The 24960-nt window shown below is 58.9% G+C and overlaps 10 protein-coding genes across 10 annotated transcripts; 4 read left to right on the forward strand and 6 right to left on the reverse strand.

Moving 5' to 3' along the window:
- Positions 1–285: 285 nt before the first annotated feature.
- PHYSODRAFT_247253 (hypothetical protein) lies at positions 286–1335 on the forward strand (the record flags this gene model as incomplete). The annotated part of the gene is made up of 5 exons (XM_009520200.1): positions 286–420; positions 563–859; positions 954–1046; positions 1122–1220; positions 1299–1335. Coding segments are annotated over 5 exons (661 nt in total), but the record flags the coding sequence as incomplete, so codon positions are not given.
- A 660-nt stretch (positions 1336–1995) lies between these two features.
- PHYSODRAFT_284711 (hypothetical protein) lies at positions 1996–2499 on the reverse strand. Its single transcript, XM_009520201.1, has one exon. It carries the CDS (start codon positions 2382–2384, stop codon positions 2016–2018), a length of 369 nt encoding a protein of 122 aa, XP_009518496.1. The 5' UTR covers positions 2385–2499; the 3' UTR covers positions 1996–2015.
- A 1856-nt stretch (positions 2500–4355) lies between these two features.
- Positions 4356–4645, reverse strand: PHYSODRAFT_284712 (hypothetical protein). Its single transcript, XM_009520202.1, has one exon. It carries the CDS (start codon positions 4637–4639, stop codon positions 4445–4447), a length of 195 nt encoding a protein of 64 aa, XP_009518497.1. The 5' UTR covers positions 4640–4645; the 3' UTR covers positions 4356–4444.
- Positions 4646–6051: 1406 nt separating this feature from the next.
- On the reverse strand, positions 6052–7991 carry PHYSODRAFT_295711 (hypothetical protein; the record flags this gene model as incomplete). Its single annotated transcript, XM_009520203.1, has 4 exons — positions 6052–6644; positions 6679–6842; positions 6912–7072; positions 7470–7991. 4 exons carry the CDS (start codon positions 7989–7991, stop codon positions 6052–6054), a joined length of 1440 nt encoding a protein of 479 aa, XP_009518498.1.
- Positions 7992–8313: 322 nt separating this feature from the next.
- Positions 8314–8656, reverse strand: PHYSODRAFT_324438 (hypothetical protein; the record flags this gene model as incomplete). The annotated part of the gene is made up of 2 exons (XM_009520204.1): positions 8314–8474; positions 8554–8656. The coding sequence occupies 2 exons, from the start codon at positions 8654–8656 to the stop codon at positions 8314–8316; spliced, it is 264 nt and encodes an 87-aa protein (XP_009518499.1).
- A 454-nt stretch (positions 8657–9110) lies between these two features.
- Positions 9111–11050, forward strand: PHYSODRAFT_295712 (hypothetical protein; the record flags this gene model as incomplete). The annotated part of the gene is made up of 4 exons (XM_009520205.1): positions 9111–9632; positions 10030–10190; positions 10260–10423; positions 10458–11050. The coding sequence occupies 4 exons, from the start codon at positions 9111–9113 to the stop codon at positions 11048–11050; spliced, it is 1440 nt and encodes a 479-aa protein (XP_009518500.1).
- Positions 11051–12452: 1402 nt separating this feature from the next.
- On the forward strand, positions 12453–12742 carry PHYSODRAFT_284713 (hypothetical protein). The gene has a single exon (XM_009520206.1). It carries the CDS (start codon positions 12459–12461, stop codon positions 12651–12653), a length of 195 nt encoding a protein of 64 aa, XP_009518501.1. The 5' UTR covers positions 12453–12458; the 3' UTR covers positions 12654–12742.
- A 1799-nt stretch (positions 12743–14541) lies between these two features.
- Positions 14542–15783, reverse strand: PHYSODRAFT_478932 (hypothetical protein; the record flags this gene model as incomplete). The annotated part of the gene is made up of 4 exons (XM_009520207.1): positions 14542–14854; positions 14885–15129; positions 15193–15426; positions 15508–15783. The coding sequence occupies 4 exons, from the start codon at positions 15781–15783 to the stop codon at positions 14542–14544; spliced, it is 1068 nt and encodes a 355-aa protein (XP_009518502.1).
- Positions 15784–16481: 698 nt separating this feature from the next.
- Positions 16482–17893, reverse strand: PHYSODRAFT_324441 (hypothetical protein; the record flags this gene model as incomplete). The annotated part of the gene is made up of 2 exons (XM_009520208.1): positions 16482–17251; positions 17296–17893. The coding sequence occupies 2 exons, from the start codon at positions 17891–17893 to the stop codon at positions 16482–16484; spliced, it is 1368 nt and encodes a 455-aa protein (XP_009518503.1).
- An 865-nt stretch (positions 17894–18758) lies between these two features.
- PHYSODRAFT_251280 (Eukaryotic/viral aspartic protease, active site) lies at positions 18759–22759 on the forward strand (the record flags this gene model as incomplete). The annotated part of the gene is made up of 9 exons (XM_009520209.1): positions 18759–18843; positions 18915–19199; positions 19292–19884; positions 19936–20373; positions 20423–20687; positions 21199–21427; positions 21501–21726; positions 21935–22004; positions 22194–22759. The coding sequence occupies 9 exons, from the start codon at positions 18759–18761 to the stop codon at positions 22757–22759; spliced, it is 2757 nt and encodes a 918-aa protein (XP_009518504.1).
- Positions 22760–24960: the final 2201 nt, after the last annotated feature.

Here is a 24960-nt window from a genome sequence, read left to right on the forward strand (position 1 = left end):
GCAGTTTCAGACGGGTGCGCTGCTGGTTACTAGCTAGCATTCGTCTCAGATCAACCACGACATCTCTGCGGCAAGTTGAGGAGGACGCACATGTACAGTTACATCGGGACTGATTGCCAAAAATTACAATGGCAAAAATCCACAAAAAAGATCCGCTGTGAATACTTTTCCCGAATATTTGGAGCCGCTGGTTGCTCGATTCGAAGGTCGCTGGATGGCAGTCTCACCACTTCCCTCGACCATCCCACAGTGGAAAACGCGGAGGAGAGCACACCCGCTGTTCAGATGAATTCAACCGAGCGCGGCAACTTGTCCATGGAACAAGTGCACGCGGCGTGGCTCGCGGCCGGCGCGCGGGGCGATGTGGACACTATGCGGCGTCTGCGCGAGCAACATCCCCAATGGCTCGGCCTGCAGCGGGTGCGTACCTGACATGGACCCTTTTTATCGCAAGCTCAGTGTATTCCTGTTGACCGCCAGTCAACTACGCATTGCTCGCATAAGTTGCTCGACATGAGTCGTTCCTCATGCAGCTAATAGTTTTTGGTGTGTCGTTGTGAAGCGCGTGGGGACAGCGGCGGACGCTGCCGCGTCGGACCCAGCACGTCCGCAACGACAGCAATTCTGCGGCTGGAACGGCTTCCACTTGTCCTCCATCGGAGCCTCCACGCTGCACACTGCGACGTGGGAAGGCAGTCTCGGAATTGTGGAGCTGCTGCTACAAGCGGGCCAGGACCCAGACACGCGCGACGCAGCAGGACTCACGCCAATCATGGTGGCGCTGCTGCGCTACAACGTTGTGGTCATGCGCTGCGTCTTTCGCAACGCCAAGGCTGTCCGTCGGAACATTGTGGTGGATGTGCGTTTGCCTGCGACTTGAGGAACTGGACCGGGAAGGAATGGGATTGACGATTTGTGCGGCACTCGCTGTCTGTGTCATGGTGCTGCTGTAGTGTAGACCCGAGGACAGCGAGCTCGTGCAATACATCATGGACGTTATCAAGCTGATGCTGCGGTTTGGAGCTGACATGAACGCACGAAACCAGGTACGATCGTAACGAGTAAAGAGCTGGTAATCTCGCTAATACGTTTCTGACACCTGCTCCTGTTGATGGTTGCAGGACGGGTACAGTGCGCTTCACTATGCTGCGAACGGAGATGCACTCGACGTTGCCAGGTTTCTACTAGACGCTGGTGCCGATATGAATGCTCAGGACCGGGTAAGTAAGAACCGTGGGCCATGGTATTCGCTCTGGACATTTATTCAGTTCATTTCTCATTGTTGCATGCCATCGCAGAACGGCAAGACGCCACTCCATCATTGCATCCAGGAGGGCAGTCTTCTACTGGTCAACTTGCTCGTATCTCGCGGAGCGGACATCGATCTAAGGGATGAAAACGGCGAGACCCCGCTCACACTCTGCTTGCGGCGCCGCAGCATGAACATGCTGCAGATCATGTTGAACCACCACCACATGGTGGCCACAGCGCACCGAAGAGATTTTGCGGCCGACGTCCTGTTCAGCGCTGTGGACTACGAGATTGAAGAAGCCGTGCGTCTCATTGTGGAGGGAGGATACTCTCCTGTAACAGTGAGCAATGTAGCGGGCGAGACGCCACTGCACCACGCGATTGTAAAGCGCAGTCCGCAGTTGATGGAGCTGCTGGTGGATCTGGATCCTGCAGGTGGGAGCTTGACGGCTGTCACGGCAATGGGCGAGTCGCCTGCGCATTACGCAGCTCAGCACGGCTCTGTCAGCGTGATGGAAACGCTGCTACGACAACTCGCAGTCGTATTTGGAGACTTGCAGGAGCTGGACGAAGCGACGAATCCGCTGAACGCCACGAATAACGCGGGTGTGACGAGCTTGTATGTTGCTGGCACAACGGAAGCGAGCACGAGTCGTCGGCTAGTCGAACGTGATGCCATCGCCGAAATGTTTCAGCGCCATGGTGCGCGGTTGTTTCCTCGAGACCGCGTGGTACTTCGTTCTCCACGCTCAGAGCTGCTGCTGCTACTGCACGAGCACGTTCGGCGAGGAATTGTGCATTGGCTTCGGGAAGCACATGATCGACACCACGAGGTCGACCACGACGACGACGTAGCTGATGACGACGCAGAAGAAAGTCGGATCAGCGGTGTCTTGCTGACGGAGCTGTGTGCGGAGTGGGTTGCCAGCGTCGATGTCTTGCCGGTATCTTCTCCACGTAGAGTCGACTTGGCTGATGCGTTGCTCGTCGCGATCTCGGCTGGATACGCGTATGAGTTCGTGCCGCTGTTGGTGGAGCTGCCGCTGCTCCGTTCGGCGATGCCTCGGGTGCTCGATCGCCTGGAGCGCTTTGCACGAGTGCCTCGTGAGCATTTGTTGCTGCTTCAACTGCATGGTGAAGTGTCGACGGCTCTGTCGGAGCTCGTGGAGACCTGAGCAACGGTTCATTGACGAAGAAGTGAGTGAAAATGTCGATATCAGGGCCGAAATCCTAGTACCCTTGCCTATCGGGATTTCCTCGTACGTACCGGGGATGGGTCTCTCTACTTGATCTTTGGAAGACACCGGAGGAGACCTTGGCCACTGCACTTCATTGAAGTCGGTTATCGGGAGGTGTTCGTATTAACCCTCATCCTATGGTTCGTTGCCGCTAGTTGTGGCGGAAGAACTTGAGACTGACCCAGTTGGCGTAGCAGGCCAAGATGGTCACGGGGATCGTGAGCGGCACCAGGTAGCAGTAGTACACGTCTCTCTCCAGAGCCAGCAACAGACTGGGGCTCTGCTCTGTGGTTGGTGCTTCGCTGTGACGTTCAACTGCAGCTTCAGCCTCGTGGCCGTCTTCGAGCAGCAGCAGCAGCTTGGAGAAGACCATGACGTACCTGTGAGCATATTTGAAGTGGCGTTTATTATGAGGGGGGGGCGATTGAAGAGCAATGGCCAAACAGTTAAAGCTGCAGTATTACATGGATGTAATGAACGCCAAGGCCGCCGCCAAGACGATCACGTAGCCCCACACGTGGCTCGTGGAGCCTGCTCGCCGCGTCGTCGCCGCCGCCATCTCGAGCAGCTACGATACACAAGTAACGTTAGGTCTCATGTACCCTTCGAGTGGTACATAGGTTATACATAGGTTATGTGCACTACACAAAATCTACCTTCTTGGCTTGAAGTTGTTCACTCACTGCCTTGCTGCCTCTATAGGAAAATGACCACAGGGTGAAATCTATGTAGCTACCACAGTCACCTTGCTTCAATTGTGCGCCGATTGCTGAATTACAAAACGATGCAGATCTCAATCAGCGATGCTACACAGGCATCGCTTCAAAAAAGTTATGTAATTCGTAGTTGTTGTCATATTTTTAAACGGCTCGAGCAATCATAGACTGTAATTTACCGTTGTAGTGAAAACTACATGCCATGCCAGGTGAGGTGATCTCCCTGCATCCACTTCACCTCTCCGCAAGTTCCAGTCGAATCAAAGTTGCAAGCGTGCAGCAGCAACTACTGAAGTGCACCAAGTATAACCCGGGGGATTAACACCAGCAAGCTCCTACCGTCAAGACGGAAGAAGGCGAAAAGTAAAGTGCTGCCAGACCTTTCGCTTGTGGATAGAAACGGCATCTACATCAAGAACGTGGACCTCGTTCGACTCGTGATCATCATCATGGCGGGCTGTAGCTACCGCGTGCGTGCAGCAACATCCGCCGCCGACTGCTTGCGCTCTCTCTAGCTCGGCGGATTCGGCAAGTTTCGGAGAGAGCAGAAAAGTTGTGGGCAAAAATACATATTTCAAGGCGCTGTTTCGCCGTCTCGGAGCAGCACGGAAGGAAGGCTATCATCGCAGCTCACGAACCGGGCCATATTGTCGAAGCTTTCGTCAAAGCTGCCGCTGTGGAGATCAGCGACCACGCAGTATTGTATTTCACGGGCTGGTATCGTGTTCAAATCTTTTGTTGCGGGGCCGTGAGTTTGCAGAAATAATTATTCAACACGTCGAGGGTCTGGCCGCTTGCGGATGATGTTACCGCTGGAGATCCTGTCTCACGGTGGTACTGAGAGCCGCCAAGGCTCATGTCGAGCCAACAAGCTGCGGATTAAGAATGCAAGATCGAACTGCAGATTGTGCGCACGTGTATCATCAGCGAAGCGAAAGGATACCCCTCTCCCCGAAACTCTATTGGTGCTGCTAAGCTTTCAAAGCTGGACTGGTTGTTCCCTCCTGTAAAAATGAGGCGAAGGTTATCACGAAGCCTGTGACGTGGTCCAGCCGGTGTACCAAGATTGTTGCAATTTGAGACGTGGCGCCGGAGATACGAGTCGACTAGAGCAATGAAAACTGAAGTTGGTTCTCAATGCGGGGCGAATGACGAGTGGTGAAGAACGTGGTTCAGGTGTTACATCTCTTAAACAGTCAAGAAAATCATCGCGGCAATAAATAGTGGCCCTCCGCTTGGTCAAGGGACATGTAGCTGCTGCTCCTGTGCGTCCGTGAACGGCTCGTGCTCTCCAACGCCTCCAATCGGCATGACCCCCGCTTCCTGTAACAAGTCGGTGACCCGCTTCAGGTGTGATCCCAGCTGCTCCATGGCCGCAAGACTGCGCGCGGTGACTTCGATCTGCTCCTCCAGCGTGCGCATGACGCGCTTCATGCGCTGGATCTCCTGCATCAGCTCGACCCGACGCGCGGAGTGGACGTTGGTGAGCACAGCTCGGGCTGCCAGGAAGTGCCGCGCTCTGTACGCGAGCAGCAGCAGTCTTCTGGCGGTCGAAGGGTCGGGTCTGTTGCTGACTTCGGGCTGTGGCGCTTGCTCGACGGGCAGCGTGAGCACACGCTGACCCTGGGGCGTCCACGACTCGCGCTCAAGCGGCCGCAACTGGCGATGACCAGGCGCGCGCACCACGAGCACCGCGTGCCTTCTTCGACTGCGACTGCGCTCCGGTATCATCGGTGAGCGAAGCGCCAGCAGACACACAAACACACACACGAGCTGATCAATTGAGACGCGTGTGTGTGCGCTGGAGGAGGCAAGATCGAATGTGGCGGAATGCGCTGAGCTGAGGTGGCCGGCGATGGCGTAACGAGATTTCGTCTGACCTTATCGGGAGGTGTCCGTATCGCCAAGTGGGTGGAGATGAGACGGGGTACAACAGCATTCACCTATACGAACGCACGTCACTATCGACGAGGCACACTTGTCCCTATACGAACGTAGATCACTTGAAGCTCGTCCCGCGACGTCGACCTGCCCGGGACCTCCCGCGGCCATGAACGCTCCAAGGTGGCACCATCACCGCCCCTTCTTGCCAGAAAGAGAGAGAGAGAGAGAGAGAGGAAGTTGGAGACAGCAACACACGCATGCGCATGTTGCGTACGTATTGCAGAGCGGATCGTCAAGTGCCTGCAAGCGTTCGTGGTGCTGGCATCGCGCTGGCGCCCAGCTCACGAGCGAGCGGATACGAACCGCCGCTAAATTATTGACTTGGTGGCGCAGCAGAAACACGCACCGCGCCTTTCCGGAAGAGGTGTCCTCTAGATGGCTACACGGTGGAGCAGCGCATCCACTGCCTGAGCCGTTCTACGGCTGCTGCTACAGCTACTGCTGCTGCTGGACCATCGTGTGGCTCTCGTGCGGTGCTGAGCAACGGCGCCAACGGCGACAAGCTGACGCGGGCAGACACGCGCGGATACCGGCGCCAAAGACGCGCAACGGCTGACGTCAACGTGGAAGGAGCGATACAGTACTGTGCAGCGAGTGACAGTCTCACCGGGGACATCTCACGATCGTCGGCGCTGCTTCCGCTGCTTGCCGGGGCTTGCAGGCCCTGTGTCGCGTTCGCCACGCTGTCGCTGTCAAGCGCGACGGGCTAGTGATTTTACTACTGGCGAACGGGACTCTCGTCGACCAGTTCTGGCCCAGAATTTCTGGGCTGCTGTCATCGAGTCCGGCCGACGTGGCCGTCCGACCGACATCAAAAGTGCTTGTGTATGAACCGAATATGCCGCGACAGCGAAAACCACACATGAACGCTAAGGCTATAATGCATGGAGTACAGTCGCTGGTCAAGGATTGCTGAAGGACGAGCTTGCCGACGTGCTGGCGCCGTCGCTCGACTCGTGCAGACCGCTCGTGATGCGCTGCAGCTGGACGATGAGGTTCTCCATGGTCTCGACGTTATGGGCCGTGACCTCGATTCGGCTCTGCAGCGTCTGAATGGTCTTTTTCATCTGCTCGATCTCCTCTAAAACGTCTTGGTGGTGTGTGCGGCGGAGGGCCTCCACCGTCGAGCGATTCGACAGTACGTGTCGAGCCCGCTGCGCATGAGCGACCAGGAGACGTTGCGTGGTGGCCAGCGACGTCGAGGCCGGAGTAGTCGGTGGTGGTGGCGGCGGAGCTGGAGCTGGCCTATTATTCGACTCTTGTCCTTGGGCATGCTCTACTCGAGGTGGCAACTCCGCAGGCAGCACCACCACGGGTTGCGCTTGTGGCGTCTCCGAGAGAAGCCGTTGGTGCCCCTGGCGCGTGGGCGAGCGAATGACCCGCAAGGCGCGGTGGCTGTATCGACGTCGTCGTGATCGATCCAGAATCATGACGAGCAGACCGGAGTCTTGCGAAGGCGACGACTTGTGAAATGAGGGAGGGCAGCCTTCGGCCGCTGCACGACCGCGGTCCTAGCACCTGCCGCTGACGAGCTTGCTTGCCTTCTTGCTCCAGTGAACCGTTCGTTTGCGTTCGGCCGTGTTCGCCCAAGCAGCCCCGTGTCTTTGCATCGCGATTCCCAACAAAAGCATTTCTCGACGACGCAGCAAGTTGAGCCCGGCCGCGGTTAGCCGACGACTCCTCTGTCCGGCGTCTAACGTCGTTCGCTAACCACCGATGCAGCCCAGCGTTGCAATTACCCCATAAACCGCTATGCACTTACCTGAAAGAGGGCGTCGGAGCTGGGTCACGATTGTTTGGTTTTCGACTTGGTGGCGCACGTGACTCACCAGGATGTGATTTCCAACACCAATGTTCATATCCGCCGCCTGCCTGCGCGGGCAAGTCCCACTCGCACGATGGAACCTGCAACTCGATGGGCTTCTGTTGTCGTCCAGTGCATGTGCATGGGGATATTCAGCTAGTTGGGTCGTGCATGCACTTGCGTTACAACGAGTATCAATGTGGCAGCGCCGCCAACGCTTCGCTCTGCAAAAGCGAAGTTTCACGGGCTACGTCGGCGAAAGCAGCTTTAAAGCATTGTAAGTCAGGAACAGCACAATGCGGCTGTACGCGATGGCTGGCTTTTGTTACCCTCGGCGCTCGAGGACTGTACCAGCAAGCAGGAATGGGGTTTCCCGTACGCGTTCAACACCAACGAGTTCCACCAAGCCGGGCGACCGCAAGTATTACTACCACAAGTACACTTTAGACAAAGCGACAGACACTACTCAAATCCACCGCCTTCCGCACTCGACTGCACAGCACCCCGTAGTGTTACCGGGCCATGATCGGAAGCACCGCCCCCACCAGGCACGAAGTCGCGCGTGAGTCGCTCCAGGTGAAATGCGAGCCGCTCCATGCTCTCGACGCACCGAGTCGTGACTTCGATCTCGCCCTGCAGCCGCCGCATCTCCTCCTTCAGGCGCTGGATCTCGCTCAGCATCTCGCTGCGGCGCGAGCGACTCAAGCTGTCCGCCACCGCGCGATGCGACAGGAAGCGCCGTGCTCTGTGTGCGTACGCGAGCAGGCGTCGCTGGGTCTCTGTAGCGACGGGGGAAGGCGCCGCAGCAGCCAGCGGCGATGTCGATGTCGATGCTGTTGCTGTTGGCCGAGCAGCTCTGGCGGCTCGGAGCTCCTCGGGCGACGCCATGACCACGATCTGCCGCGAGTCCCCGGCTTGTCGCTGCATCTGAACGCGCTGTTGGTCCTCCAGCAACGCATCGCCGAGTCCCTGGTGCGTGGGCGAGCGCACCACAACCATGGCGAGCCTCGTTCGCTTGCGGCTGCGGTCGATGGCCATGTATTCTTTCGTCGGTCGTCTGTCTGTCTGTGGCGTGGCTCGACAATTGCGAAGTGAGACGTGTGCTGAAAAAAAGTGAGCCAGGGTAATAGAATATGTACCCAGCAAATCCGGTGCATACAAAGATCAAGTCAGAGCGACAGGGCAGAGCGATGCACGGAAATAAGTTTGAAGTTAGCGTCACATAGAGGTACACTGTACCGGTTTTCCGGTGACTACAACTTGCCATCTTCAACCAGCGTCTGAGTCGGGGGTGGCCGGCCGAACGCAGCAGTGGCCGAACGCCCATGCCATCTCCACAGAACTCCACGAAGCTTAGAGCTTAGAGCAGCATGTGCTCCACCTCATTTGGTGGTGACTTGGATGACTGCGCGGCAGCATTCTGCTCCTGGTTCTCGTCCTCATCCCCAGCTTCGTCTGCCTTACCGCAGCCTGCGTGGTTGAACGCGCCGTGGGCCGAAACTTGGCCATGCACGCGCCGATCTCGCCGCCATGCGTTTCGTTAGCGGTTGACCGTACGCCTCTGAGTTGAACGACGTCGGGAGTGAGCGCATCGGGCTACTCAAGTGGGCAAGCTCGCTATCACACAGGATGCCGCGATGATACTTGTACGCCACGGGCTCCCAGCCAGGCTTGCATGCAGTTCGGGAGTGAAGACGAGGCATTAAAGGTCGATCATACTGTGCTTGTTGTTGCGGTTGGTGACGCTCACAGCCAGTAAGTGATTCGGTATGGTCTGTGGCATTGCCAACAGTGGCAATACGCTGTGCTCCTGGATAGAACACATGCTGCTCTAAGCTCTAAGCTTCGTGGAGTTCTGTGGAGATGGCATGGGCGTTCGGCCACTGCTGCGTTCGGCCGGCCACCCCCGACTCAGACGCTGGTTGAAGATGGCAAGTTGTAGTCACCGGAAAACCGGTACAGTGTACCTCTATGTGACGCTAACTTCAAACTTATTTCCGTGCATCGCTCTGCCCTGTCGCTCTGACTTGATCTTTGTATGCACCGGATTTGCTGGGTACATATTCTATTACCCTGGCTCACTTTTTTTCAGCACACGTCTCACTTCGCAATTGTCGAGCCACGCCACAGACAGACAGACGACCGACGAAAGAATACATGGCCATCGACCGCAGCCGCAAGCGAACGAGGCTCGCCATGGTTGTGGTGCGCTCGCCCACGCACCAGGGACTCGGCGATGCGTTGCTGGAGGACCAACAGCGCGTTCAGATGCAGCGACAAGCCGGGGACTCGCGGCAGATCGTGGTCATGGCGTCGCCCGAGGAGCTCCGAGCCGCCAGAGCTGCTCGGCCAACAGCAACAGCATCGACATCGACATCGCCGCTGGCTGCTGCGGCGCCTTCCCCCGTCGCTACAGAGACCCAGCGACGCCTGCTCGCGTACGCACACAGAGCACGGCGCTTCCTGTCGCATCGCGCGGTGGCGGACAGCTTGAGTCGCTCGCGCCGCAGCGAGATGCTGAGCGAGATCCAGCGCCTGAAGGAGGAGATGCGGCGGCTGCAGGGCGAGATCGAAGTCACGACTCGGTGCGTCGAGAGCATGGAGCGGCTCGCATTTCACCTGGAGCGACTCACGCGCGACTTCGTGCCTGGTGGGGGCGGTGCTTCCGATCATGGCCCGGTAACACTACGGGGTGCTGTGCAGTCGAGTGCGGAAGGCGGTGGATTTGAGTAGTGTCTGTCGCTTTGTCTAAAGTGTACTTGTGGTAGTAATACTTGCGGTCGCCCGGCTTGGTGGAACTCGTTGGTGTTGAACGCGTACGGGAAACCCCATTCCTGCTTGCTGGTACAGTCCTCGAGCGCCGAGGGTAACAAAAGCCAGCCATCGCGTACAGCCGCATTGTGCTGTTCCTGACTTACAATGCTTTAAAGCTGCTTTCGCCGACGTAGCCCGTGAAACTTCGCTTTTGCAGAGCGAAGCGTTGGCGGCGCTGCCACATTGATACTCGTTGTAACGCAAGTGCATGCACGACCCAACTAGCTGAATATCCCCATGCACATGCACTGGACGACAACAGAAGCCCATCGAGTTGCAGGTTCCATCGTGCGAGTGGGACTTGCCCGCGCAGGCAGGCGGCGGATATGAACATTGGTGTTGGAAATCACATCCTGGTGAGTCACGTGCGCCACCAAGTCGAAAACCAAACAATCGTGACCCAGCTCCGACGCCCTCTTTCAGGTAAGTGCATAGCGGTTTATGGGGTAATTGCAACGCTGGGCTGCATCGGTGGTTAGCGAACGACGTTAGACGCCGGACAGAGGAGTCGTCGGCTAACCGCGGCCGGGCTCAACTTGCTGCGTCGTCGAGAAATGCTTTTGTTGGGAATCGCGATGCAAAGACACGGGGCTGCTTGGGCGAACACGGCCGAACGCAAACGAACGGTTCACTGGAGCAAGAAGGCAAGCAAGCTCGTCAGCGGCAGGTGCTAGGACCGCGGTCGTGCAGCGGCCGAAGGCTGCCCTCCCTCATTTCACAAGTCGTCGCCTTCGCAAGACTCCGGTCTGCTCGTCATGATTCTGGATCGATCACGACGACGTCGATACAGCCACCGCGCCTTGCGGGTCATTCGCTCGCCCACGCGCCAGGGGCACCAACGGCTTCTCTCGGAGACGCCACAAGCGCAACCCGTGGTGGTGCTGCCTGCGGAGTTGCCACCTCGAGTAGAGCATGCCCAAGGACAAGAGTCGAATAATAGGCCAGCTCCAGCTCCGCCGCCACCACCACCGACTACTCCGGCCTCGACGTCGCTGGCCACCACGCAACGTCTCCTGGTCGCTCATGCGCAGCGGGCTCGACACGTACTGTCGAATCGCTCGACGGTGGAGGCCCTCCGCCGCACACACCACCAAGACGTTTTAGAGGAGATCGAGCAGATGAAAAAGACCATTCAGACGCTGCAGAGCCGAATCGAGGTCACGGCCCATAACGTCGAGACCATGGAGAACCTCATCGTCCAGCTGCAGCGCATCACGAGCGGTCTGCACGAGTCGAGCGACGGCGCCAGCACGTCGGCAAGCTCGTCCTTCAGCAATCCTTGACCAGCGACTGTACTCCATGCATTATAGCCTTAGCGTTCATGTGTGGTTTTCGCTGTCGCGGCATATTCGGTTCATACACAAGCACTTTTGATGTCGGTCGGACGGCCACGTCGGCCGGACTCGATGACAGCAGCCCAGAAATTCTGGGCCAGAACTGGTCGACGAGAGTCCCGTTCGCCAGTAGTAAAATCACTAGCCCGTCGCGCTTGACAGCGACAGCGTGGCGAACGCGACACAGGGCCTGCAAGCCCCGGCAAGCAGCGGAAGCAGCGCCGACGATCGTGAGATGTCCCCGGTGAGACTGTCACTCGCTGCACAGTACTGTATCGCTCCTTCCACGTTGACGTCAGCCGTTGCGCGTCTTTGGCGCCGGTATCCGCGCGTGTCTGCCCGCGTCAGCTTGTCGCCGTTGGCGCCGTTGCTCAGCACCGCACGAGAGCCACACGATGGTCCAGCAGCAGCAGTAGCTGTAGCAGCAGCCGTAGAACGGCTCAGGCAGTGGATGCGCTGCTCCACCGTGTAGCCATCTAGAGGACACCTCTTCCGGAAAGGCGCGGTGCGTGTTTCTGCTGCGCCACCAAGTCAATAATTTAGCGGCGGTTCGTATCCGCTCGCTCGTGAGCTGGGCGCCAGCGCGATGCCAGCACCACGAACGCTTGCAGGCACTTGACGATCCGCTCTGCAATACGTACGCAACATGCGCATGCGTGTGTTGCTGTCTCCAACTTCCTCTCTCTCTCTCTCTCTTTCTGGCAAGAAGGGGCGGTGATGGTGCCACCTTGGAGCGTTCATGGCCGCGGGAGGTCCCGGGCAGGTCGACGTCGCGGGACGAGCTTCAAGTGATCTACGTTCGTATAGGGACAAGTGTGCCTCGTCGATAGTGACGTGCGTTCGTATAGGTGAATGCTGTTGTACCCCGTCTCATCTCCACCCACTTGGCGATACGGACACCTCCCGATAAGGTCAGACGAAATCTCGTTACGCCATCGCCGGCCACCTCAGCTCAGCGCATTCCGCCACATTCGATCTTGCCTCCTCCAGCGCACACACACGCGTCTCAATTGATCAGCTCGTGTGTGTGTTTGTGTGTCTGCTGGCGCTTCGCTCACCGATGATACCGGAGCGCAGTCGCAGTCGAAGAAGGCACGCGGTGCTCGTGGTGCGCGCGCCTGGTCATCGCCAGTTGCGGCCGCTTGAGCGCGAGTCGTGGACGCCCCAGGGTCAGCGTGTGCTCACGCTGCCCGCCGAGCAAGCGCCACAGCCCGAAGTCAGCAACAGACCCGACCCTTCGACCGCCAGAAGACTGCTGCTGCTCGCGTACAGAGCGCGGCACTTCCTGGCAGCCCGAGCTGTGCTCACCAACGTCCACTCCGCGCGTCGGGTCGAGCTGATGCAGGAGATCCAGCGCATGAAGCGCGTCATGCGCACGCTGGAGGAGCAGATCGAAGTCACCGCGCGCAGTCTTGCGGCCATGGAGCAGCTGGGATCACACCTGAAGCGGGTCACCGACTTGTTACAGGAAGCGGGGGTCATGCCGATTGGAGGCGTTGGAGAGCACGAGCCGTTCACGGACGCACAGGAGCAGCAGCTACATGTCCCTTGACCAAGCGGAGGGCCACTATTTATTGCCGCGATGATTTTCTTGACTGTTTAAGAGATGTAACACCTGAACCACGTTCTTCACCACTCGTCATTCGCCCCGCATTGAGAACCAACTTCAGTTTTCATTGCTCTAGTCGACTCGTATCTCCGGCGCCACGTCTCAAATTGCAACAATCTTGGTACACCGGCTGGACCACGTCACAGGCTTCGTGATAACCTTCGCCTCATTTTTACAGGAGGGAACAACCAGTCCAGCTTTGAAAGCTTAGCAGCACCAATAGAGTTTCGGGGAGAGGGGTATCCTTTCGCTTCGCTGATGATACACGTGCGCACAATCTGCAGTTCGATCTTGCATTCTTAATCCGCAGCTTGTTGGCTCGACATGAGCCTTGGCGGCTCTCAGTACCACCGTGAGACAGGATCTCCAGCGGTAACATCATCCGCAAGCGGCCAGACCCTCGACGTGTTGAATAATTATTTCTGCAAACTCACGGCCCCGCAACAAAAGATTTGAACACGATACCAGCCCGTGAAATACAATACTGCGTGGTCGCTGATCTCCACAGCGGCAGCTTTGACGAAAGCTTCGACAATATGGCCCGGTTCGTGAGCTGCGATGATAGCCTTCCTTCCGTGCTGCTCCGAGACGGCGAAACAGCGCCTTGAAATATGTATTTTTGCCCACAACTTTTCTGCTCTCTCCGAAACTTGCCGAATCCGCCGAGCTAGAGAGAGCGCAAGCAGTCGGCGGCGGATGTTGCTGCACGCACGCGGTAGCTACAGCCCGCCATGATGATGATCACGAGTCGAACGAGGTCCACGTTCTTGATGTAGATGCCGTTTCTATCCACAAGCGAAAGGTCTGGCAGCACTTTACTTTTCGCCTTCTTCCGTCTTGACGGTAGGAGCTTGCTGGTGTTAATCCCCCGGGTTATACTTGGTGCACTTCAGTAGTTGCTGCTGCACGCTTGCAACTTTGATTCGACTGGAACTTGCGGAGAGGTGAAGTGGATGCAGGGAGATCACCTCACCTGGCATGGCATGTAGTTTTCACTACAACGGTAAATTACAGTCTATGATTGCTCGAGCCGTTTAAAAATATGACAACAACTACGAATTACATAACTTTTTTGAAGCGATGCCTGTGTAGCATCGCTGATTGAGATCTGCATCGTTTTGTAATTCAGCAATCGGCGCACAATTGAAGCAAGGTGACTGTGGTAGCTACATAGATTTCACCCTGTGGTCATTTTCCTATAGAGGCAGCAAGGCAGTGAGTGAACAACTTCAAGCCAAGAAGGTAGATTTTGTGTAGTGCACATAACCTATGTATAACCTATGTACCACTCGAAGGGTACATGAGACCTAACGTTACTTGTGTATCGTAGCTGCTCGAGATGGCGGCGGCGACGACGCGGCGAGCAGGCTCCACGAGCCACGTGTGGGGCTACGTGATCGTCTTGGCGGCGGCCTTGGCGTTCATTACATCCATGTAATACTGCAGCTTTAACTGTTTGGCCATTGCTCTTCAATCGCCCCCCCCTCATAATAAACGCCACTTCAAATATGCTCACAGGTACGTCATGGTCTTCTCCAAGCTGCTGCTGCTGCTCGAAGACGGCCACGAGGCTGAAGCTGCAGTTGAACGTCACAGCGAAGCACCAACCACAGAGCAGAGCCCCAGTCTGTTGCTGGCTCTGGAGAGAGACGTGTACTACTGCTACCTGGTGCCGCTCACGATCCCCGTGACCATCTTGGCCTGCTACGCCAACTGGGTCAGTCTCAAGTTCTTCCGCCACAACTAGCGGCAACGAACCATAGGAGGAGGGTTAATACAGTCCCACGTGAACAGTGTCAGTCGACTGTAGAGAAATAGTTTACCGCAAAAATTACGCTCCAGCCTTGGACGGCTGACGCTCTGGAGGTGGAGTCTGCGCCGCCTTCTGCTGCTGGTTCTCGCGCACCTTGCGCGCCAGTAGCTTGAGAAACGCGGCCTGCTTCGGGTTCGCGCGCACGCTCGCCAGGCTCCAGCCGCCCTTGTTGCTCACGGTCGACAGCAGCTTCGTCTGCCTCACCGCAGCCTGCGAGAGCTTCACGTAGCGGTTGAAGGCGCCGCTGTGCTCCGGGAACTTGGCCACGCACGCGCCGATCTCGCTCGGGAACAGGTTGAAGCCCACCACCACGCGCTTCACTGGCAGCGGACTCGGAGCCTGAACCTGGCTGGAAGGCGACACCGACGTCGGGAGGGAGCGCACCCGCCCGCTGAAGTGCGCGAGCTCGCCGTCGCACAGGATGCCGCGACGATACTTGTACGCCACGCGCTCCCAGCCCGGCTCGCTCGCACTGAGCTCCTCCAGCTCGTCCGTCGTCAGTCGGTGCGGCTGCTTGCGGGTCTTGTAGCCGTACTTGTCGTAGTGCGCCAGCCCCGTGAGGTTCACGTGGAAGCCGCCGCCATCGAACGAGCTCGTCTCGCGGCCCTGGTTGGGCGTCGCGCCATCATCTTTCGCGCCACTATCGCCTTGGTTGTGCAGCGGGCTCACGTGCAGCGTGGCGCCGTAGATGGGCGGGAACACGACGTTCGTCTCGTAGCGGACCTGCTCGGCGTAGTCCAGGTGGTACTCGGTCTCGTCGTCGCAGTCCGAGGCGATGACCCAGACGGCCACGCCGTGGGTGCGCTGCCAGTCCTGCTCGGAGATCCGCTGGCCTGCGTCCTTCTGCGCCAGAAACTCCTGCACCGTCCTGCGTGCCAGCGCGTGGCGATAGGCATCTGGGTCCTCAGCCTCGTCTTGCTCCAGCTCCGGCGTCTCCAGCGGCTTTTCACCTGTTGAGAAGTCCTGCAACTGCAGCTCGCTCACGGGCACGTAGACGCCCCAGACCGTCGCCTTGACGGCGCTGGCGTACAGCAGGTCGGCCGTGCGCTCACTCACGGCGCCGTCCACCACCGCGAACGCCCCCGGGTGGTCTCGAGGGAAATCGCGCACGATTTTCCCCGGCCGCCCGTTGCACCCCGAGGGCGTGAAGCCGTCGTCCCAAGGGCTCAGGTGGATGCGGTCGGGGACAGCAGCAGCCTCGTCATCAGACAGGTGGTGGTCCAGCAGCCAGCGAGGCAGCAGCTCCTGAGGCCCAGCCATGATAAGATTAGTCGGACTGGAGCAGAGTGAACGTGTGGCCAGGAATGGGTCCGCTGTCGGAGGTTGATCCGAGCCTGCAGTCACTAGTTGGAGCTCGTGGAGACTGCCGTGGAATCACAGGACGATCGCGCGCTCTTCAGATGCCGAGTGCAGGAAGGCCGGCCGTTTGAAGCGCTGCTGCGTGTCTAAATGGAGATAAAGTATGGACGCCCCGAGGTCTCTCACAAATGATGGTGAGCAACAAACGCGCCATGACCAAATTTCTCGTTTCCTTTACATCAGTCGGCACAGTGACGTTGGGGCAAATCTGCAACTTTATTGAGGTGGCGGCTAGCAGCGCCGGCCGCAGCCTTGTCCAAGTTGGACGTGGCTGAGCCCCCCCCAAGTAAGGCGGTCGCTGGGGCCGTCACTGGAGAGTTGTTGCAGATTTCGCCCCACTTACCATGCTTGCGGCTAGACGAGATACCGATTCCCGGCAGAGCCGAGTGTATATCTTGAAGGTTTCCAATGCCCAACGGTCATGAAACTTGATGGTCAGAGCGTCCACGCCGGCGCGGTACATGTGTGTGGCCCCTCCCGACCGGAGTGAGTGTGTGCTGTACTCGCGTGGGTCGCATCCGATGCGTCTTGCCGCGTCCTGGACTGGGTTCGCCACCTGCCGCGCCGATATTGAGCTGGGCGCCCCCGAGCGGGGACATTTACATGGCCGCCGACAGTTCGGCTGGCAGGGATCGCCGCGATCGTAGGAGAAGGAGCGCCCCTAGGACCGGACACAGGAAGCGATGACCTGAGCGTCGTAGCATGCGAGTTGTCGCTTGCCCTGCCTGGTTGGTTTTGGATCCGCGGAGCCTGATGTGCACTGTTGTTGCTGCGCTCGCGTCCAGGGTAGCGTTGCCAGCTCGGTCGAAGACGGCCACGTCCTGAGCTTTCAGCGCAAACCAGCGGAATTTGCCTCCGCTGATGGACGTTATCTCCGACCTCCGAAGCAAGAAAAAGAACGCCAGACACAGAACCCCCCATAAGGCTTGGTCCGAGAAGGAAGCAAGGTTGAGGGACGCGAAGCACGCCTCCATCAGCTGGATCGACACGGGAGCCTTGCGCTCCGGTGGGCTATCCAGGCGGCTGATGCCTTTGAGGAGCATGCGGATCTGTGGATGGTCAACTCGGAAGTGTCGTCCCGACGCCTGGAAAAAGTGGCGGACTCCCATCAAGTTGTTCGCGATCGTCGCGCTACGGACCGGCCGGCCCGAGCCATAGCCCTGCTGGAACCCCATGAGGATGAAATCGGATACGTGCTGGACTTGCGCCGCCACTGGGACGCCGCTGAGCCACGGGTTCACCCCGCGGCGGGTGATGAATGTGCCGAACGCTCGTTCATATTTCCGGTAGGTTGAGTCTGCCACCGAATGCTCGCGGAGATATCTTGCCAGATCCGTTCCAGACCATTGATGTCTGTCGTAGGCTGAGTCTGTGACCAGGCATATGTAAGGTTAGTAAAGGTGGTGTGGGCACGGTGGTCTTTCGAAAGCCGAGAGCCAGCATCCGCTATGACGTTATCGGCGCCGGGTATGTGCGAAGATGAAAATCTCAGGCCAAAGTGCATTTCCCAGTAGCTCAGTAGACGTATGATCGTTTGCGCTCGAGTGTTCGAGGAGGACATTTTGTTTTGCCACACCACCGCAGACGTGTTATCGATGCGAAAGTGCACGTGGGTGGGGGCCGTGTGCGGGGTCTCCATTCTCTTGACTCGCCACGCCGGTGCCCATGCATGTACGGCGAAGGCACACGAGAGTAGCTCGCGATAGTTGATGTCAAACTCGTTGCATGCGTCGGCGTTAAAGACTCGGATGAGGTCTAGTTCGGTCTCGGAGAACCGGTAAGTGAGTACCCGGCAGTGAGCACGGTCAAGGGCGCATAGGCCCGTGTCGGATGCATCCATTTCAATTGTGAAGTCGGAAGGAGGGCTGTGGAATAGCACCCCACGATATGTCGCGCCAGAGGACGGGTGACGGGAAGTGCCGGGAAAGATGGCAACCGACGAGACGGATGGAATACGACGCGTCGGGATGGCCAGAGAGGTTAACGGGATGATGGGCCTTGTGACACGCATACCGGCGGCGGAATCAGGCTAATTCTGGCTGATTCGACGAGCCGGTTCATGCGCCCGGTCATGCAAACCCCGTCGACCCCAAAAAAACCGTCAACCCTAAACCCCGTCGAGAAAACCCCGTCGAGAAAATCCCGTCGAAGGAATCCCGTCGAGCTCAAGTTGTGATTACGCCACGCAAATCGGGTTGAAGGACGGTAGTGCAAGCACGACAGAAGTAAGGATAGGTACAGAGCGGTAGACTTAGCAAACAGTTTTACAGAGTAGCCAGTAGCAAGGACATAGGATAGGGTAAGGACTCATTCCCGAAATTTCTCTGAACCACTCAGACCTCTCCCCTCCGGAAGATCGCCAGGTTCTCGAAAACCACCAAGCGTCGGAAAGCAGAGCCGCAAGAAACACGCGGCCCCCCGTCGCTCGCTGGCTCGGGCACTCACCCCCCCCCCCCCTCAAACCCCGTGCTGGAAACGAAGGCACGTAAAACGTATACCGGTTAGGAGGCGCCCGATAACGCGCAGCCTAGACGAAGGACTGCACGGCCTGATAACCGCTGTGCACAAGACCCCGCGTCGGCCCGATAACGCCACGCAACAAGCCCCAGGAAACGCCGGCCCGATAACGCCGCACGCCCGAAGAGATCTCCGAGGAAACGCCGGCCCGATAAGTCCGCACGCCCAAGGAACAACCGACGCCCTAAGACAAGGAACAAGCGTCCACTCAACCCCCTAACTCTGAAGCTTGCGAAGACGTGGGCTCTATATTCGAAGATACGCTACTCAAGGGAAATTGCCCGTCGCGACCGCAGATTGGACGCGTCGGGTTTGTGCGAGGACGAACTCCGCGATTTCTGTGAGGCCGCTACTCAACAATGGTGCCGCGCCCGGGATTACTACTTCGAATGACGGGCCAACGATCCAAGAGGCATCGGAGGCAGGTGCGCAGTCGGCTGGAAGGTCGCCGACCGCAAGAGAGCACAGTGAGAGACCTGTCGCGTCGTGGAGCTCTGAGGGAACCTTCACGACAGGCCACGGGGCCAGCGACGACCTGGAGGGCTACGAAGAACCGTTTGCCGTTCCCGATGTGGCTCCCGACGAGGGAGCCGCGAAGGGCCGCGACGCGAGTCGCGGTCCTACCGGTCGGAAGCCTGCAAAGGCTGGCGACCAACAACAACCCACCGCCAAGGCAGCCACGAAGCGCAAGTCGCCCAAGAGGAAGAAGAAAAGTTGCACGCGCCGGACTCGGCGGAGGAGTCGATATCCAAGCCGCAAGGCAAGGACACGGGACGTCAGTACACCGTCGAGGAGGTACGGTACGTCGTGGCGCGTGCGGAGCTCTTTCGTCTGCTAGAGCAAGACCCAATCTTAGTCTTCCCCAAGCCCATGTTGATGAGCAACTGCACAGGCCCCTTCGTGGCGCCGGACTTCGATAGCCTCACCAGCGTCGTCCACGCCGCGCTGACTCTCTTTCAGATGCTGCGTGACTCGGGGTTCGTGTTGGGAGCTTTCGAGATGGAGAGGCTGTGCGATTGGGACCTCAAGTCTTGGCTACGCGCGATTAGCGTCGTGCAGGAGCCCTTGACGATTCTCGCCGGATCCGTTAAACAAGGCGCCGCGAGTTCCGCGACGGGCCAAGGCGCGCCGAGTCCCTCGGCGGGCGCAGCCCGGACTTCAACGACCACGCCCTCGCCGCCGCCTCGATACCAATCGAGCGTGGACTCCGACAGCAGTTTCGAGTCGCCCAAGCGCATGCCCATGAACCGACCACCGCGCGTTATGCAGCTTTCTGCTGCGCCGGCACGCGCCGAGGTTGCGAAACCGGCCGAGGGCGCGATCCCCAAGGCTTTGGAGGAGTCTATAATCAAGTTGATGCAAGCAACGATGATGCGCACCCCACGCGCCGAGACGCCGGCGGTCCCGGTGGAGTCGAAGCAGCCGACACACCCTGCGGCAGCAACTATACGTCCCCAAGAGACAGCCGATGTGGCGATGGAGTCCGTGAGCTCGCGTCCCTCGTCGAGGTCCGGACCTTGACGCGACGTGGACGAGGACCCCCACGATCGGTTTGACGTGGACGTCGGGACGCCGAGAGCCGCGGCCGCGGTCTCAACCGCGACAGCCGGTGTCGGGCTTACGAGAGTTCGCCTCTCGGCTTCATCGGAGCTGAAGGAGTTCTCGGGACGAGATGCCGGCGAAGAGAAGGCTAGGCTGTGGCTCAATCGTCTGAAGTCCGCTGCGCGTCGCGACGGGATGACCGGGGAGGAAGTGTGCGGGCTGTTCAGCGATCTGATGAGCCGCCCTGCACGCCAATGGTATCTTCAGCTGCCCAAGAAGGTCAAGAAATCATGGACCGAGCTGATGGAGCAATTCCGCGTTCAGTACTGCGGCAAGGGCGTGTCAATGGCCAGCCGCTACTACCATGCGGCTCAACGCCCCGATGAGACCCCTCTGGATTACTTGTACCGACTCAATGTCGCGGGCTTGAGGGTCAACATCCCATACGCCGATGGTACGACTGAATCGCGAACACGTCGAGCATTTCATCCGGACGCTGAACACGCAGGAGGCCGAACTCGCCTCGCGTCTCACGCTGATGGAGGTCGCTGACTCTGAGGCGCTGGAGAAGAAGCTGCGCGCCCGACAACGTGGATTGGCTCACCAGAAGAAGACCCTCTTCGGCTCGAACAAGTTCCGCCAAAAGGCGCCGACTCCGCCGACTCAGCCGGCGCGCACCGTACATGCGATTCCCGTTGCGTCAGACGAGTACGACTCGGAACGCGAAAGTCGCGACACGATCGCCAGTACGACCAAGACGAGGAGGACGAAGAACGCGCCAGGTTGTTCGTCGCGGGGCAGGCCCCGCCGGGAGAGCCGGCGCGTCGCAACTTCGATCCTGACGACTCGGGACGCGACCGCCCGCGGTGCCGCCACTGTGGTTCACGTCGCCATCCCGAAGGAGACTGCTGGAAGTTGTTGACGTGTCAGAAGTGTGATGGCCAGCACCCGACGGAGCGATGCTTGAGGGTGTGCAAGGCCTGCGGTGACGTGCACGAAGCCGGAGAATGCCCGATGGAGGAGTTCTTCAACCAATTGCGCCAGTGGTTTGACCCGAATAAACACGCGGGAATGCTGCCGCCGGCCGCCGAGAAGATGTTAAATTAGGACGCTCGCTGGCTTGGAAACCAGTACGAGACGAGCGACCTGTTTCCGTCTATGCATATGTGACGAAGTAGTCGCGAGAGGTGGTTAGTGAGAGCCCGACTTCCCTGAATGATAATACATGTGAATCCAACCCGGAACGTACCACGCAAGAACGCGCGCCGCGAATCTCGGCGGTCCGACGTACGACGGACGACGAGTTTGCACGTGAACCACCCCTGGACGAGATCGACTTGCAACCAGGAGAGCGACGCGGATACTGGAAACATTACGCGCCGCACAAGTGGTACAAGCAGGCCAAGATTCATGGAAAGCTGAACAACCGCCGTGCTGTGTTATTGCTCGACACAGGCGCCGAGGTGTCCATCCTGGACACCATGAGGTAGGCTGCCTGATCGACACAGAGATCACGCAAGAGTGTGTGGGAATTCGTGATGAGACATGGGGAGAACCAGAGTCAAGATTACCTTGGCTGGGAACTTGGTGTACTACATGCACCTGTGGGTCGGCGACTTGGTCGGCCAACACGCAATCCTGGGAATGAACTTCATGGTGCCCGCTGGAGTGCGCATCGACACTGCGGACGGCACGGCGTGCCTCCCCGACGAGGTGCATATCCAGATGATCGGACGAAGACCGCTATACGGCGCACGGACGCACCCGGTCAACGTCAAGACACCTGTGAGACTCGAACCAGGAGACACGCATGAAGTCTTGCTGAGGCCGGATCGAAACGCGCCGTTCCTGTGGATGACACGGGCAGAGTCGTGGGTGACTACCTTGGTCAAAGGGAGAGTCGGAAGGAAGACGTACCTACGTGTCACGAACATCGGAGACGCAGCGATAACCCTCGACGCGCATGAAACGCTTGGGTGGTGGACGCCGTCAGACGGCCAACCTCGGAACCGTGGATTCGTCCGACTGGGCTCCTCCCGGTACCAGCAGTGGCAGAATCTGGCGTACGGCGCGACGTGCGACGCGGAGGAGAACTGGATCCCAGCCGAGCTCGACGGGCCGATGACGAATCGCCCCTCATACCCGACGCCTAAAGCCATTTTGCGCCCGGAGCCGAGACAACTCGGGACGCGACGCGCCGTGACCCCAGTGTTTGGCGGCTGTCGCGAGAGCGCCGAAGGGAAGCGGGGTAGAGGTGCCGCCCGACGACCACAAGCAGAAAACGGGCGAGGAGGCGGTGGAAGTGGAACCCGATGGGCCTCCGACAGTGGCTGGAAGCGCTGCGATGAAGGAATCGCCTGAGTCAAAACTCGCCGAGCCAAAACTCGCCGGACCAGAACCCGCCGAGCCGGAACGCGACGAGGCAAAACCGGATGAGCAGGAGGAAGACGATGCAGTCCTCATCCACGAGGGATCTGACCTCTTCGCCGAGGAGCTCGAGTCCGAGATGGCAGTGCTGCCAGACCTCTCGCTGACCGCCGAGGTGAAGATCGAAGACCTGAAGGTGGGCGTGCCGACGGGACTCCCGCCCGAGGAAGCCGCGAGACAAGAAACGCGGCTACGCCAAATCATCTGGAAGCGACGGAAGTGGTTGATCGGCAAGGGTAACGCCTTGCCACCAGCGGCCCTGGGAGTGGTCTGCGACATCGACGTGGGCGACGCAAAACCCGTCGCGCAACGCGTCCGAAAAATCCCGCCAGAGTTCCGAGAGAAGGTCGCCGACTTGATCAAGGGACTGCTGAGCGCGAGGATGATCTAGAAGTCGAAGTCACCGTGGGCGTCGCCCATTGTCGTGATTATAAAGAAGAACGGCGTCGATATCCGGCTCTGCATTGACTACAGGCTCATCAACGCCCTGACGCAGTTGATGGTTTACCCCATGCCGCTCGTCAACGACTTGCTCGAAGACTTGGACAAGTATCTGTGGTACTGCTCCCTCGACATGGCGAGCGGCTTCTGGGTCGTCCCCATAACAGACCGGGCCCGGCTCATCTCGGCCTTCATCACGCCGATGGGACTGTACGAATGGCTACGTATGCCATTCGGCCGGTGCAACGCGCCGCAGATTTACCAACGCTTGATCGTCAACGCGCTCTACGGGTTCATGAAGCTGTCCCCGGATGGCAGCACTCGGGACGTCTTTGAAGACGGCGAACCGGTGAAACCAGGTATTCACTCCGTTCTGGGACGGAGGTCGTACATCGACGACATCCTCATCGGGGGCACGTCGTGGGACGGTATGTGCGAGAAGGTCGAACGCTTGCTGGATGTCTGCGAGCAGTGGCACTTTCCATCGGTGTCGAGAAGAGCGAGTGGGGCATGTCCAAGGTCGACTACCTGGGCCACCGAGTTTCAGGACTCGGTCTCGAGGCGAAGCCGAAGAATCTGGAGTCGCTGACGTCGCTCGAGTTCCTGCGCACGCTCAAGGGCCTGCAATCGTTCTTGGGTAGCCTCAATTACTACCACCGCTTCATTGCAGACTTTGCGGTATATGCAACCGCGCTGTATTCGCTGACGGAGACCGACTTCAACGAGTACGCCACGCGTCCAGAAGTCCGCGGACATGAGAAGTGGACGCACGCGACGCGCGCCTTCGACGCGCTCAAGGCAAAACGCGCCGAGACCCCAATGTTGAAGCACTTCGCTGCGAACCGAGAATACGTCGTGATCGTATACGCCAGCGTCTGGGCCATCTCAGGGGTGCTCACGCAAGTCCACGACGATGTGTACATGCCTGTGAAGTTCACCAGCCGTGCGCTGAAGCCCAACGAGCTGAACTACGACATCGTCGAAAAGGAGATCTTGGCCCTGTTGCGCGTCTTGAACGAGTGCTACACGATGCTACCGGTCCGCGTCTTGACACGTCCCACGACGCTCGCCTGGTTGTTCCGGTCCAAAGGACTACAGGGGCGGCTGTCACAGTGGGCCGCGATCCTCTCGCCGTGGAAGCTGGAAGTCTGCCGATCCATGAAGGGAGAAGAAGAACTCCTCGGCGCGCTGGACGCGAGCATTACACCGCGAGCCTTCGTCGACGCAGCGCTAGAAGAGATCGCCCCCCGGAAACGGGCGTCCAGGATTGTAGTCATTCCAGTCCCCGACGTGGAGCGCGACGAGGTCTTGCACGTCTTGAGCTCCGACGGATCGGCTAAGGCGAAGTGAGAGGGCGGAGCATACAGTGCCGTCATTTGGCAGCTGCCGAACTGGGAGATCATGCGCGCCGCGTCGGGATATGCGACGGACCTCACGGTCAACGAGGCGGAATACCGCGGGCTGCTGCTCGGATGTTCTCTTTTAGAGGAACTCGACGACGTCACCCGACTCGTCGTGTGCGGAGACTCCAACCTGGTCATCAGGCAGATGCGGGACGAGATGGACTGCAAGTCCCCGGGGCTGAAGCTGCTGCGACGAAAGACGCGAAACGCACTCCAGGCATGGCCGCGCCACGAACTCTTCCACGTACGACGAGACTGGAACGCGAGTGCCGACATGCTGGCTGGACAAGCTCTGCAGCGTCAAGGAGGCCGCAACGCGCACAGCCCCGAGCAGATTCAAGATCTGAAGACGCTGAATCGTTTGGAAGAAGTCATCCGACCACGGGCATCGAGTCCCGAAATGGCGTCTCCAGCCAGTCTCGACGCGGAAAATCTCGACGCGAAAACGAGCGGCGCAGATAACCCCGTCGGGAAGGCCATGGACGCGGGACGCGGGACAGCACAAGTCCTCGCGGTGGCGACGCGCTCGGCTGCCGCACGCACGACAACACGTAGGGGCCGACCTCCAGAAGTCCTGGAGGAGCTAGTGGTGCAACGACTGCGCCTGGACCGCATCCGCGTCGCCCAGGACGAAGAGGTCTGGATCGTCAACCTCAAGAAGTATCTCCGCGGCGACGTCGGAGACCTATCTCGGCGCGAGGTGAAGAACTGCCAAAAGCTTGCGCCTCAGTACGAAGAGGGCGAAGGC

Source organism: Phytophthora sojae, assembly GCF_000149755.1.
Source record: "Phytophthora sojae unplaced genomic scaffold PHYSOscaffold_2, whole genome shotgun sequence".
NCBI lineage: Eukaryota > Oomycota > Peronosporomycetes > Peronosporales > Peronosporaceae > Phytophthora > Phytophthora sojae.

What these genes read in the sequence shown, in the direction of transcription:
- PHYSODRAFT_284713 (XM_009520206.1), top strand. Translation starts at nt 12,459, where the DNA reads ATGAAGCGCGTCATGCGCACGCTGGAGGAGCAGATCGAAGTCACCGCG.
- PHYSODRAFT_284712 (XM_009520202.1), bottom strand. Translation starts at nt 4,639, where the DNA reads ATGAAGCGCGTCATGCGCACGCTGGAGGAGCAGATCGAAGTCACCGCG.
- PHYSODRAFT_284711 (XM_009520201.1), bottom strand. Translation starts at nt 2,384, where the DNA reads ATGCAGTTGAAGCAGCAACAAATGCTCACGAGGCACTCGTGCAAAGCG.